The following is a 16419-nucleotide window of genomic DNA, read 5'->3' on the forward strand; positions in this document are numbered from 1 at the left end:
AAAAAAAAAAAAGCTTTTTCTTAAATTTAAGTAATCCGGAAAAAAAGTATATTAGCTAATGACATATCAGAGACATACAGTAATTGAAGTCAAAAGTCAGCCATTCCGCAACTGTGACGAGATTGAATGTACTTGTTAAAGTTGCCCTCCCTATAATAATAAAAAAAACAACAACAAATAAATGAATAAATAATAATAATAATATACTGTATATAATAATACTAAAAATAATATTTTTCGAAAAGTAGTGATGGATATGAAATTTGTGCAAAAGAGCTCTTAATATTAAAGAAGTCCCGATTGATCAGCTCCGATCACGTTATTTTCAAAGTATCGGAATCGGCAAAAAAAATCGGACATGCCTTTTTTTTATATATATATATATATATATATATATATATATATATATATATATATATTTAAATTAAATAGTTTTCTAACTCTATTTAACGTTACAGACAAAATGTCTTACACTCATCCAGAGTCTTTAGTTTTGGCTTAAAGTAGGGCTATCAAATTTATCGTGTAAATGGCGGTAATTAATTTTTTTTTTAATTAATCACGTTAAAATATTTACTGCAATTAACGCATGTGCTGCACGGCCCACTCACGCATTGTCGTGTTCAATCTATAATGGCGCCGTTTTACCTATACAGTATATAGAGCTAAAAGGCAGCGTAGAATGAGTAAGGTGAATTTTGGCAGCCCTTGGGGCCTTTTTTTAATCGGCTAAAGCCTTACAATCCCTCTCACAACAATTAGAAATATCGTGGGAAGCATTGTGGGGAAACAAGGTAGTAATTGATCTTTTTCTTAACACCTTATGTTATTTCCCAACGCAGAGAAGATATATCAATTGGTGCCACTACGCACAGTCATGGTTGCACTTCCCATCATGCATTTGGGCAGAACAGTTAAATGGCTACAGTATCATTTACTGAAAGCTCGACAAATACACTAGATGGCAATATTTAGACACAATATACAAAGTCACATTTATCCTGTAAGAATTACAAGTCTTTCTATCCGTGGATCCCTCTCACAGAAAGAATGTTAATAATGCAAATGCCATCTTGAGGATTTATTGTCATAATAAACAAATACAGTACTTATGTACTGTATGTTGAATGTATATATTTGTCCGAGTTGTATTCATTTTTTTCTTAATGCATTGCCAAAATGTATATGATAGGGAAAAATTATCGGGAATGATTGGAGTTGAATCGGGAGCAAAAAAAAAAGCAATCGGATCGGGAAATATCGGGATTGCCAGATACTCAAACTAAAAAGATCGGGATCGGATCGGGAGCAAAAAAACATGATCGGAACAACCCTACTTAATACAGTATACTTAGTTTACGTACAATTAGAATAGTTTATCTTGCAGAAATCAGAAAGGGTAAAAATGTGGAAGTATAAGTGGACAAAGTTGTATGTTGCTGGTTCTCTTTCACAACTAATTGGCAAAAAAGGTTTGCTGTGATGTTCCTCAGTGCAATTGGCAAATTACAATATGCATTGACAAAGCCCAATGCTAGGTAATTTGGAAGGATCACACATTGTTATACGGTTTCAGGCGTTGAGGAGCACCAGCATTAAGCCATCATCTCAACAGTACGATATACTGTAAGTATGATGAAAAGAGCACGACTGTTTGCGACTGCTTTATCAATTTGAGGACTGGATACATTGTTATCAGTTGCCAAGTTTATCACGAGATTTTGCAGCAGAAATGAAGACCACATATCTGCCATGTGAGCGAGAAATCCACACTTCAATCTGTTTAAGATTCTCATGACCTTAATTAATACATCAAACAACATTTAAATACAGCAAAGTGGTGCAAAATGTCACTAAGGGTTTGAAGTGTAATGTTCTGTTCATTAAAATCATCAATAATTCCAATTGTTTCTTTTGAATTATTTTAATAAAACTTTCAATTGTGGTTTAAATTATCAGAGCACATTTATGACCAAAGTATGTGGACATCTGGTTAGTAAATGTATTTTTGATCAATTAAAATATTTATGAGTGACCTCTACAGTGGTATTAAAAAGTATCTGAACCTTTTGAAATTTCTCACATGTTGGCATAAAATCAACATCGAATGTGATCTGATCTTTGTCAAAATCACACAGATGAAAAACAGTCTCCTTTTACTAAAACCACCCAAACATTTATAGGTTTTTGTATTTTGATGAGGATAGTATACAATGACAGAAGAGGGAAAAATGAATAAGTGAACCATCATATTTAATATTTTGCCCCCCCCCCCCCCTTTGGCAACAATAACTTCAACAAGTCTGGCACATCGATCAGGACTAATCTTGGCCCGTTCTTCTCTGGAAAAACTGCTGTAGTGCAGTCAGATTCCTGTAGGTCATGCCTCAGCATCTCAATGGGGTTCAAGTCTGGACTTGGACTTGGCCACTCCAAAATGTCTTTTGTTTTTTCTTCTGAAACCATTCTGAAGTGGATTAACTTCTATGTTTTGGATCCTTGTCTTGTTGCAGCATCCTTCCTCCTTTTAGCTTCAGCTGTCTGACGGACGGCCTCAGGTTTTCCTGCAAAGCATCCTGACCACTTTTGAATTCATTCTTCCATTAATGATTGCAAGTTGTTTAGGGCATGAGGCAGCAAAATAGCCCCAATTCATGATGGTCCCTCCACTATGCTTCACGGTTGAGATGAGGTGGTTATGTTGGTGAGCTGTTCCATTTTTCCTACAAACATTACGTTGTGTGTTACTCCCAAACAATTCAACTTTGGTTTCATGAGTCCGCAAAATATTTTGCCAAAACCTCTGTGGAGTGTCCAAGTGCCTTTTTGCTAACATTAAACGAGCAACAAAGTCGATTGATGAACATCCAGACTTTTAGAGATGGTTTTGTATCCTTACCCAGCTTTTTATACAAATCAACAATCCTTGATCGCAGGTCTTCAGACAGCTATTTTGACCGAGCCACGATGCACATCAGACAATGCTTCTCAGCAAGACAGTTCTGACCATGTGTGTGTTTTATAGTGGGCAGGACATCTTTAAACCACTCATCGGCAATTTGGCACTCACCTGACTTAAAATGTCTGGTAAAAATTGGCTTCGATTGGTCTTTAAGTCTCCTTTGGCAGAGGGTTCACTTAGTTACCGTATTGGCCCGAATATAAGACGGTGTTTTTTGCATTGAAATAAGATTGAAAAAGAGGGGGTCGTCTTATATTCGCGGTCTAGACATTATACCCATTCACGATGCTAGATGACGCCAGATATCATTGAAGCGATGTTCTGTTATGACAGATCTCAGCTTGTCTCCCCATTCATGATGCTAGATGCCGCCAGATATCATTGAAGCGATGTTCTGTCATGACAGATCTCAGCTACTAGTTTAACCAGTTTGCGTTATTTTGTTGCAATGTTTTTCCTTATTCATGTTTTTCCTTATTCAAATTTGTTTCAAGACTACAGATACAGTTAGACTTCACTTTGATGGTTAATGCAGTTATTGCAATTTTGTTGTTTTATCACAATAGATTGGTTTATTTACATTTCAAAAACCAGAAGCCATTTATTTACAAATGTGATTGTACTTTAGTTTGCATATTTAAATGTTCGGATATTAAGATTTGAATGAGGCAAAAAAAAAAAAAAAAAACATGCTTTTTCTCTCAAATATATTGCTGTAATCATTTGTTTCAGATGTACTGTAACTATTTTCTGTATAAAAAATTTGGTGTTCAAAAAGCCTTTTTTCAAACTTGAGTCTTGAAAAAGAGGGGGTCGTCGTATAATCAGAGCCGTCTTATATTCAGCCCAATACGGTATTTTCCCCCTTCTGTCATTGTTTTCATTAAAATATGAAAACCTATAAATATTTGGGTGATTTTAGTTAAAGCAGACACTGTTTTTTCATCTGTGTGATTTTGACGAAGATGGGCTCACATTTGATGTTGATTTCATGCAGAAATGGGAGAAATTCCAAAAGGTTCAGATACTTTTCCATACCACTGTATATACTGTAAATATATCATTAAGACATTGACACTTGCAGCTTATAATCAAGTGAGGCGTATATGGATTTTTTTCTGAAATTTGGCGGTGCAGTTAATAGTCAGGTGTGTGGAAATTACCCTGTGCATATATAAAACATTGCACCTCCAGTCAATCAATGACTAGATTATTGCTGTCTAATCCTCTCTTACAACAGGTGCACTTTTTAAAAAATCTATATTTTTCAACCTCTCAGACTCTTTTTCCCTTATACTCATGCTCCAGACTGAAACCATTACGTGTGCACTTTGAAGTGTGGCTCACATTTGGTGTGCATGAACCGTGGAATTGGGAATGATTTTAATGCTGGCTTGGACAAAAAACATTCAAGGAAAACCTAGGATCTCGCATTTCAAATAAACCTCTTCCTGCTGCTGCTTCACTTGGCCATTCGCCACCATTGTTTTATTGTGAGAGAACAAACACGCTGAGACAGTATGCATTAAGCAAAAGGTACTGATTTAATAAGGTAAAGTTATCACCTCATATTGTTTTCTTAGTCTTAAAAACAAGCTTTTTTTTTTTTTTTTTTTTTTTTTTTTTTTTTTTTTTTTTTTTTTACTGCTATGTCAATTTTTATCTCATTTATGCCATTTTGTCTTTCAGACAAGGTTTTGCAAATCGATGTGGGCCTGGAAATAAGGCATATTATTTTTACTTATGTTAATGGCGAGCGGCACGGGGAATGAGTGGTTAGCACGTCCACCTCACAGTTGAAGGATCAAGAGTTCAATCTTGGGCTCTGGCCTCCTTGTATTGAATTTGCAAGTTCCCTTTTGCCTATGTAGGTTTTTTTTCCGGTTGTCTGATTTCCTCCCACATCCCAAAGCCATGCATGATGACCTGATTGAACACTTAAACTTCTCCATATGTCTGATTGTGGGTGTAAAGGTTGTTTGTCTATATATATTGTGCAATTGGTTGACAACCAATTAACGATGTACGGGACCCTCATGAGGATAAGGGGAACAGAAAATGAATGACGTTAATGGCACCATGTGAGCAGCTTCTTCATATTCATTGTTTCATAATTTTGCAATTGGATTTCAATTTACAGTCAACATAAATTTGGGATAAAATGTCAATACATTAGCCCATGATGCATTTTTCAGACTATGTGGCGCACTGGATTAAAAGGTGCACCACCCATGAAGGACTTTATTTCATACTAGAGCTGAAACGAATACTCAAGCAACTTGAGTAACTCAAGTTTAAAAACTGATCAGAGTAATTTTCAATCGTTTAATTTTGCCAGCTCTAGGCATCACATTTTGCCCGGACTCCTTTTAATGCGGGACAACGCGCTGACGTCACGTGCGTACAAGAAGAAGCAATTAAAAAAAAAAACTTACTGCAGCCGACAGCCATTACAAACTGCGCCGATGTTGCTAAAAACTACTCCCGCATGTTGCTACGGTGGTAGCAGGTAGCGTCTGATGCGTGTCATAGATATCACATGTACGTAGAACTAAATGCGAAATGACCGACTCGGGGGCGTTAATAAAACAGCCGCCATCTTAAAGCAGTACACTTCTCAGCGCTCATAAATAAGATTAACGTTACTGTCACTCGCTCATGTAACGTTATCCCTGCGGAGGGCTAGGTTCCTATTCATTATGACCACTGTCGATACGTGGCTAGCTCTTACATGCAGGCTTTATTCAATCAGTGAAAACAGCGCTGTAGAGTGATTAGGGTGTAAAATAAAAACGTCATAATGCTAACTGTCAATTTTAGCTCACTAGTCATTGCTGGATAAAACACCAAGTAGCACTGGTGCATAATGTGCTCCAATACAGCACGGCATTTATTTTGAACACTGCAAAAACTCAAAAACCTATCAGGACTTACATTTCAGACTAACTAACTAGAACTTATAGCTTGACACAAGTGGAAATTCAATTGAAACACGTATGAAGAACACCTAACTTTTAAGTGATGTGTGTTATCAAGCGTAATGACGTTTTTAGGTAAGAAATATATATATTTTTTATAAGCTCTAAAAGTTTTTTGAGTGAAAGCAGTGAATTAGTCTTTTTTTTTTTGTCACATTTGAGATGCAATTGTTGGCTGTTTTCAACAATGTACATCAAAAATAAAGACATTGATTGACTGAAAATGGTTCAATATTAGATGAGATGTCTTGTTTTCTCATCTATTTTTATAATTGCTCTTTACCTATAAAAAAATGTTTTATCCGATTACTCGATTAATCAATAGAATTTTCAGTCGATTACTTGATTACTAAAATATTCGATAGCTGCAGCTAGAGGTGTGCAAAATTTCCGATTCTTAGATTATTCGCGATTCGGCCATGGAAGATTCGAGAACGATTCACAAACATCCAAATTCCGATTATTGAAATATGCCAAGTAAAGCGGAAGTACAACACACTCAGCGCGCCGCGCGGTCTTTGGGGCACAACGAGGAAGAACGCAGCGAGAGTAGCTAAACATCATGCTTCTCATTACCCGGCCCCTCGGGTAATGCCAATGCTCAACTCACGGCTCTAGCTTAACTCATACCACGAGATAAAAAAAACCAACAACATACCTGACTGCTGCCGAAAAGCTGCTATAAAGTATGTCATCCACATAATGTAATGGTAGATATAATTTATATAGGAGTAGATGCACCATTAATTCGGTAGCGTGAGCAGCACATCTACAAAAAGCTAGATGTGGGCGTTAGTAAACGGCCGCCATCTTAAAGCAGTACACTTCCCTGCAAGGCTGTTGTAGCGAACCTTCCAAGCAAACCAAATTAACTTTTTATCTAAAATACTCCTAAATCGGTAAAATATTGACTTGAATTTGACTTGAATCTATCTTTAAAATTGTTTTAAAACTTTCACATGTCGAAAGTAGACAAAAGGGAAATTATGGAATAACGGGAGCAATTTTAACAACTTTAACAGTTGATTCACAACATTAAATTAATTGAATGTAGTTTAAAGCTGCTGTTACAGAATGGGGACTGGACTTTTTTATTTACTGTTATTTTTGTATATTTGTTTACTGCTATATGTTAACTTGATACTGAAATAGTAGTTTGGTTTAGCCTGAGAGGATTTTTGAACAATTTTGGAACTAATGTACAAAACATTTAATTTAAAAAAAAAAAAAAAAAAAAGGGGGGGGGGGGGTGCATCAATAATCGTTTTATAATCGAATCGGAGCCTCTGAATCGTAATCGTAATCGAATCGTTAGGTGCCCAAAGATTCCCAGCTCTAGCTGCAGCCCTATTTCATACATACATAAACTTATTTATTGTAACGTGCATTAGCAGATCAATGTAATAAATTTGTCATTTGTTCTTCATCTTTTAACATTGTAATTATTTATTTTTGGGTAGGTTTTTTTTTTTTTATTATTATTCATTTGATGAATGTGTGTTTTGAGCACTTTACTGGATCAGTATGACACAGTTATGCTCCAACAAACAGAGGTGGGTAAAGTAGCCTCAAAAAAATTCTGAAGTACTAATTGTTCTCAAGTACAAGTAAAAAAAAATTGGTGAAACGAATACCCAAGTAATGAGTAAGATTGTGAGTAACTGCTTACGATGTGGGATTTTTTTTTTTTTTTAAACAATGGAATTTTTATCAGCACAAAGTTACCTATGTATATGAATTGTTCTCATATAATAGGTTATAGCGCAGTATAATAACTACATTAATCCAATGAATTACACACACACACACACAAAAAAAAAAACTGAATTCTGGCATTATTCGTCCAAAGAGCATGAGAGCCCTCTAGTGGAGAAAACATATTTCCTATCATGAAATTAAAAGGATCATATCCCTGGTTTTTCAGTGCCTAATAAAAACTGGGAGAAAGATTAAAATCCGTGCTTGACGGCGGCACTCTATGTCAAATACTTTTTATGGGACAGGACAGTTCATAAATATTTTTTATCGTGCTTTAAAGACGCCACATGATTGAACGCCCCAGCATGTTTATAGAACGGCAAACTTGAGTCTGATTGGTATAATGGAGTCATGTGATTATTGTTGCAACGTCTCATTGGTGAAACTAAACTAAAATCTAATACACAAATTAAGAGTCAAAATGTAAAGACTAGTGTAGCCCAAAGTAGCGGAGTTAAAGCATTTTTACACTAGCATCAGCCCAGTGCAAAGAGCGGTCCATGGCAAGCGCAAAACGGGAAGAGCCACGTAGCCTGACATAGATGCTGTCAGAAAGTGAAAAGCAGCAAGCATATTTACTATAGTCCCAAGGACCAATGCTTTCATTTTTCATTGTTGCACAAGAAAATACCGACTTTTCCTATTTCAAGAAGTAGCGGGCATTATAATACCTGTGTAAAGAGTTTTAGTAGTTTCGGTGAGAAGGTAAAGTTTTTGTTGTTGTTGTTGTTGTTCGTGAACTGCATTTCCACACAAACGCACATCGAGGTACCATTTAGCTTAGCAAGGAGAAGTATGGGAGTCATTTTTCCGGTGTCCCAGAGCTCGCGAAACTTTAAAAAAAGAGCATTTATTAAGGATTCGTTAGCCGTGATTTGCGTATATTCGTACGCCGAAACAGCCTGATAACACAAATAACAGTACGCTTACTCCTCTGCTGTCGGATGCATTGTTGACGTCAGTGCGGCGGCGCTCCGAAAATAGAGCAAGGCTCTATTTCGGGCCCCGCCTCTCAGCACGAATTCATTCAAAATTGCCATTCTGCCCAAAACTGCTGTCCACCGCTCACTAACGCCGAGAAGTCAGCTACCACATACACAATGAATGGGTTGCCACTGAAGCCTTCACACGAGGCTGCTGCTAGTTTGAAACAGCCTTAAGAGTAGTGTTTCTTCTTCACAAATCTACTTAAGTAAAAGTAAGAAGTATGGCTTAGTAAAATTACCCGTAGAAGTACATTTTTCTCAAAAAGTTACTCAAGTAAATGTAACGGAGTAAATGTAACGTGATACTACCTACCCACCTCTGCCAACAAAATAGGTTTTGGGTCACTATAGTACAACCAGAAGTCATACATAAGGCAAACTGGATTATAACTTTCTGTTAAACACTCAATTTTGGGAAAAAAAGGAGGACTTCAAGTGCTCCTTATTTTTCGAGAAATGCAGTACCGTATTTTTCGGACTATAAATCGCACCTGAGTATAAGTCGCACCAGCCATAAAATGTCCAACGAAGAGGAAAAAAAAACATATTTAAGTCGCACTGGAGTATAAGTCGCATTTTGGGGGGAGATTTACTTGATCAAATCTAACAAATAGAACAGATACAGTGGGGCAAATAAGTATTTAGTCAACCACCAATTGTGCAAGTTCTCCTATTTGAAAAGAGAGGCCTGTAACTGTCAACATGGGTAAACCTCAACCATGAGAGACAGAATGTGGAAAAAAAAACAGAAAATAACATTGTTTGGTTTTTAAGGAATTTATTTCCAAATTAAAGTGGAAAATAAGTATTTGGTCACCTACAAACAAGAAAATTTCTGGCTGTCAAAGAGGTCTAACTTCTTCTAACGAGGTTTAACGAGGCTCCACTCGTTACCTGTATTAATGACACCTGGTTTTACTCATTATCGATATAAAAGACACCTGTCCACAGTCTCAGTCAGTCACACTCCAAACTCCACTATGGCCAAGACCAAAGAGCTGTCGAAGGACACCAGAGACAAAATTGTAGACCTGCAACAGGCTGGGAAGACTGAATCTGCAATAGGTAAAACGCTTGGTGTAAAGAAATCAACTGTGGGAGCAATTATTACAAAATGGAAGATATACAAGACCACTGATAATCTCTCTCGATCTGGGGCTCCATGCAAGATCTCACCCTGTGGCGTCAAAATGATAACAAGAACAAGAACGGTGAGCAAAAATCCCAGAACCACACGGGGGGACCAAGTGAATGACCTGCAGAGAGCTGGGACCACAGTAACAAAGGCTACTATGAGTAACACAATGCGCCGCCAGGGACTCAAATCTTGCACTGCCAGACATGTCCCCCTGCTGAAGCTAGTACACATCCGGGCCTGTATGCGGTTCGCTAGAGAGCATTTGGATGATCCAGAAGAGGACTGGGAGAATGTGTTGTGGTCAGATGAAACCAAAATAGAATATTTTAGTAAAAACACAGGTTCTCGTGTTTGGATGAGAAAGAATACTGAATTGCATCCGAAGAACACCATACCCACTGTGAAGCATGGGGGTGGAAACATCCTGCTTTGGGGCTCTTTTTCTGCAAAGGGACCAGGACGACTGATCTGTGTAAAGGAAAGAATGAATAGGATCATTTATTGAGAGATTTTGAGTGAAAATCTCCTTCCATCAGCAAGGGCATTGAAGATGAGACGTGGCTGGGTCTTTCAGCATGACAATGATCCCAAACACACAGCCAGGGCAACAAAGGAGTGGCTTCGTAAGAAGCATTTCAAGGTCCTGGAGTGGCTTAGCCAGTCTCCAGATCTCAACCTCCTAGAAAATCTGTGGAGGGAGTTGAAAATCCGTGTTTCCCAACGACAGCCCCAAAACATCACTGCTCTAGAGGAGATCTGCATGGAGGAATGGGCCAAAATACCAGCAACAGTGTGTGAAAAGGTTGTGAAGAGTTACAGAAAGGTTTGGCCTCCGTTATTGCCAACAAAGGGTACATAACAAAGTATTGAGATGAACTTTTGGTATTGACCAAATACTTATTTTCCATAATGTTTTGCAAATATTTTTTTTTTCAAAAATCAAACATTGTGATTTTCTGGGGGGGGTTTTCCACATTGTCTTTCATGGTTGAGCTTTACCCATGTTGACAATTACAGGCCTCTCAAATATTTTCAAGTGGGAGAACTTGCACAATTAGTGGTTGACTAAATACTTATTTGCCCCACTGTATGTCATCTTGAAAGGCAATTTAAAATAAAAATACAATAGAGAACAACATGCTGAATAAGTGTACAGTATGATAATATTACATGATGCATGAACAACCAAATGCAAACGTGGCCGGTATGTTAACGTAACATAGCCTTTGAGAGTTATTCAGATAACTAACTTGCTAACAAGTTTACCAAACCATCGGTGTCTCTCCAAAATAACATGTGAACTAATGTAATAGTGTGTTAATAATTTCACACATAAGTCGCTCCTGAGTATAAGTCTCACCCCCAGCTTATAGTCCGAAAAATATGGTACGTATTTTTCCTTTATTTGATTGGCCCCAAAGACAATGAAGAGAAATGATTTCTAAATAAATAAATTTAAATTTATAAATTTATAAATTAAATTTCTCAAAGTGAAAGTGTCTCTGAATAAAGGAGTTTGGTTCATTCCCTTCACAATGACTCAAAGTGTCATGTATTGTTATCCTGACAATGAAAGACACAGTGCAAGTGCCGCAAATACCTCTTCAATTTAGGAGTTGAACCAATTTATTTAATGAGACGACTTTATCACTGCGCATCAATGTTTAAAGCTTAAAGTTGGTTAAGTGTACAACTACAATTCGCATAATGGTGAGGTACGTGTTGGTGAGTTATCATTTGTTTTTATGCCTGCTTGCCGAAATATGTCTTTATGTCAAACTGGTCCGTGGTTCAAAAAAGATTGGAGACCAGGGTTCTGTGCTGAAAAAAGATCAATGACGTCACTGTTTAATCAACTGCGACTTGACTTTTATCACATTATAGTCAACAACAACTAAATCTTTAGTCATTCTTTCCTAATTCAATTACTAGGAGGGTGACATGAAGTCAATCAACCTCGCAATAAGAATTTGTCGCTTGCATAATTGATATGTAACATTAGGCCTGCTTCAATCCTGTTCACGACCTTTTATCATTCTAGAAGATTTTTCCACTCTAATGCTCATATCTGTCATTGAGAAGGCTTTTGTTTTATCAAATCGAGCTGTTGTTTACTTTGAAGGGCATTTTGAAATATTAGTCCTTGGGATCTCATGTATATTTTCAGAATTCACATTGAAACAGTTTATTTTTTTGTCCTTCCCTTTTCAGTATGTCTCATTTTGCCTTCCCCCCAATTTCCCTTTCTCCCATTCATTCCGCTAACCTCGTTTTCTTATCTTTACTTGTCGTGTCCCACTTAATCCATGATCATATTTTTGCCCCTGCATTCACCTCATCTATTCCCATGTTATTTCCTCTCCCATTCTGGCTCTTACCTTATTTCTACCTCATTATCCTTTTTCACTTTTGCCTTTAAATTTACTTACTATCTTCCATTGTCACTGCCATTTTTTCATTGCTCACCCACACTCTTTTGTTTAAATCCAAATCCACTATTGACTGAGTCGTGACTTTTTCATCTCTCCTGTATCCAGAGGGGAGGCAGTGGGCTACCAGCGAGTGTTGCAAGTGGATCTGGAGGTGAACGGGTTGATGGTTCCTGAGGGTGGCAGAGAGGTGACTTGGCAGGTGGAGTACCCACTCACCCGCACCCAGACGAGTGAGGTGCAGACACTCATCCGCCTGGCACCACAGGATTTAGGCGGCATTGTACCACTAGCAATGGTAAGCAGTGAGCCACTTACCTTTCTCATTCTCTAAACTTATGTCTTATATATTAGTGCTTGCAATTAAATAAAAGCAAAAGTTGACAATCTGTAATTACAGAATGTCTAAACTGAGCAGAACAATTCCCATGAAAAAGTTTTGGCCAAAAGGCTGTACGTTTGAGACCCATTTGCTGAAAGTCTGTAGACATATACATCTCAGATGTGCAGCAAGAACTCTCACTCTACAAAGTAAGACAATGTGTTCAATAAAATTATCATCCCTTTGTAGTTGCTTCTGGGATCATTTTGGCATGCTCTTGATAATAGAAGTCAGGACTTATTTCTTCATAGAAGGAAAATATTAAATCTCACTGCCAGCGTTCCCAATCAAAATTTATTTGATGTGAATCGGCATCATTAGAGGCGAATTAAAAGTCGGGCATGAAAATCTCTCAGCTTTCGGCGAAATTCGCCGTTTTGAAGTCAAAAAGCGTGACCTACGTGAATTGTGTAGATCCAAGGAGAACATTTTTAAGGGGGGGTGGCAGTTGGGAGATATTTTTTAATGTCAGACACTTGGTATGCAAGCGGGGAAAGCGGCACAAAGCCAAAAAAAACGTACCAGAGTGGCCTAAACATTTGACTTATTTCAATGAAACAAAAGAGGGTACACTGTTGTGTCTTCTCTCTTCAATGCCAAGCTTGGTTGCACGTCGACCGTGAATGAAAACCTAAAGTGTCGTCGCCCAGTTGTAATTTTGGAAGATGACGGGAGACAATTACAAGCTGGCAGATCGTAAGTCCATCTGACTAATTAACGACATGTTTATTGAAGTTGCTAAGCCTGTCGCGATTGGCAATGAGTCCATTTATTGCACGATAAATAAAAATGAGGGCGGTAATTTTCACGGCTGCGTGTTATCGTCGCGTGCGTGCATACATTTGTGCGTGCGTGTACACATGTGTGTTGATCGCATATGAGACTTCAGTTCCTTACAAAGATGTTTATTGGTCATCAACACGCCATTGAATTAAAGTTCAGACATACAAAATAAGAAAAGAAAACACATCAATACTGAACACTGTAAATTTTAGCATTGCTACATTGAGGCTAATGGGGGAAAAAGACAACCTACTTTTACCTGCTATAAAACCTTGGCAGTCTTCTTCAAAACGCAAACTTTTAACTGTTAACGAAAAAAAATGGAAAAAAAAATTTACTGACACCAAATGCAATGACAAAAAGAGGTTTTTTTTGCAGAGTGTAAAGCTTACTGTTAGCGGTTTAGCGAATGTACGTCCGGTGAACATTTAAAAAAAAAAAAGCACGTCATGTCCGTCATATAAATAACGATTTCTGGAGTTCATCCCACATACTTCAGAATTCATATTCTACACTAAGAATAGCTTTAAAATGACAACCTTTCTGAAAAATCTGATTGGTAATGATTATAATACTATTTTATGTAGTAATATACTGTAATATTAATGCTAGATATTTTTTTCAAGAATTGTTTTGAATCATGTTGGAAAGGTGAAGCCAGTGTTCTGAATCTGTTGACATTCCATTCTTTTGCACTAGTTAATGCTATCAGCATTTGACTTCATTGTTTATTTGTGATGTATTGTTGTTATTTACGTTTTTATTTGTACTTTAATAAACAATTTAAGTGTTCCAAAATGTTTTTTGTAAATTGATAAGCATCATCAAAAATTGAATTGCTAAATTAATTAAAAAAGGAAAAAATAGTTTATTAGATTAGTCGACTAATCGTAAAAATAGTCGGCTGAGTAATCGGGAGAAAATTAGTCGTTTGGGATAGCCCTAGCTGTACAGTGTATCGAAACATATTTCCTCCACATCCTTCTCACCTTTTTAAACCCTGACCCATTTTCATGCCTGAAAAGTGTACCTCCGGTGATCATATGAAAAATATAATATGCTTTATCAAGAAAAATTGCATCAAACGGTTTTGTTATACTCGAGGAATTAAGGTTAATTTAGAAAAGCTCACTAGAACTTTTTGTCCAAGATGCCGTGACAGTTTATACTCATAGCCATATTTGGTCTGCAGGGGACAGACTTGTGGCGTGGCAATGACATCGTTAATATTAAGGGCATACGTAGGTTTGTTCTCGACATTGGTAGGGACGCTATAACAGCATAGCCTGCATGTACACTTTTTGCCGGGGTCACGACATTAATAAGGCCAAACAGACTAGGTGAATGGCTTTCAGGGCTACATTTCCCATGAATATGCTGATGTGTTTCCTACATAAAAATGAAAAAAGGTAAAAATATTATTTTCATGGGAGAAATTTTCAAATAGGGGAATTCCCCCTTGCTTCATATAAAGGAAATATGCAGTGGTTGTTTTTGGTTCTTCGGGGGACGGGGGCTGCAGCAGGGGGAGATAATACTTAACTTATTCATGGAACTTCATGTTAGCTTTCCTTGTCCTTTACCACAAGAGTAATACGTTGCTTCAATTGGTTGTCTCTCATCTTCTTTTCCTTTATTTTAATCTCTAAAGTGCATCAGTGGGTTTTGCAGTTATGGAAAAAAAATCTCAATCGGGATTAAACTTCTCTAAACTATCTCGATTATGATTAATGTATGGTTATCTGAAAATATTGTCTGCATAGGCTGCAAATAAAAATATTTTTCAATACATAATGTTGAAAATAAATTAGTGCTGTCAAATTTATCGCGTTAACGGGCGGCAATTAATTTTTTAAATTAATCACGTTAAAATATTTAACGCATTTAACGCATGCTCGGAATGACCCGCTCATGCATTGCCTCGAACAGATTAGAATGACGCCGTTTTTTGCATATTGAGAGCTAAGAGGCAAAGAAAGGTGTCTTGTTTTATGCATTTTCTTAACAAAGGTATACCACACGCGACGAGCTGGCACTTTGTTTCTTTATTAGCACATTCAGCTTCAACATTAACACAGCTTACGGCTCTCGGCAGGCCGTAACTCTAACTCACTCCTGCATCATGTGAATAAACAGCGTTGGCGCCGCGTGCACTTCAGGGTGCCTCGGATAATGTATATCAGAATATTACAAAAGGCAAGTGGACACAGGCGTTCATTGGACCGCGCCCTTTATTGGCATAAGCTCCGGCAACTCCTTCACAACAAACATAAGTATCATTTAGTGAAAGCACAACAAAAATAATATCTCTCAAAAAAATAATGCTCACAAAAAGAAAAGCGCTTCAATCTATATTAATGAGGCCCTATTCTCACACAGTTAAAAAAAACAGTTCAAAGAGAAATGGCATTCCCAAGCAAAATAGCTATGCAAAGCACACATAAAACTTACTCAGACTTTGGTTATACTATTCAAACATTTCGTTTAGCTCAACAAATACACTGGATGGCAATATTTAGTCACAATATACAAACTATCAGAGGTCTCACACGTAAAGCCAGCACTCAAATGACGTGAATTACAATAGATGGACCAGTAAACAGGGAACTACGGCGTCAGTCAAGGCACGAAACACACTATTTGGCTTGATTTCTAAGTTAATTTAAAACTCGCCATTGACACCTTTTGGTGTATTTCAGTCACTACCTTACGTATTTAAAGACGCTGTGGAAGAACAACAGGGAGCCCATGAGCCAATGGCGAGCTACTAGTTTATTTTTTGATTGAAAATTTTACAAATTTTATTAAAACAAAAACATTAAGAGGGGTTTTAATATAAAATTAGTATAACTTGTACTAACATTTATCTTTTAAGAACTACAAGTCTTTCTATCCGTGGATCCTTTAACAGAAAGAATGTTAATAATGTTAATGCCATCTTGTGGATTTATTGTTATAATAAACAAATACAGAACTTATGTACAGTATGTTGAATATATATAT

The 16419-nt window shown here is 37.1% G+C and overlaps 1 protein-coding gene across 2 annotated transcripts in view; it reads left to right on the forward strand.

The window, feature by feature from the left end:
- si:dkey-112m2.1 (transmembrane protein 132C) overlaps positions 1-16419 on the forward strand; it is a 357076-nt gene that overhangs the window by 286672 nt on the left and 53985 nt on the right. For both annotated transcript variants that reach the window (XM_057818295.1, XM_057818296.1), the window contains one exon: positions 12360-12549. In XM_057818295.1, the coding sequence (XP_057674278.1) occupies positions 12360-12549 (190 nt within the window). The remainder of the gene's footprint in view (positions 1-12359; positions 12550-16419) is intronic.

Source organism: Corythoichthys intestinalis, chromosome 17, assembly GCF_030265065.1.
Source record: "Corythoichthys intestinalis isolate RoL2023-P3 chromosome 17, ASM3026506v1, whole genome shotgun sequence".
NCBI lineage: Eukaryota > Metazoa > Chordata > Actinopteri > Syngnathiformes > Syngnathidae > Corythoichthys > Corythoichthys intestinalis.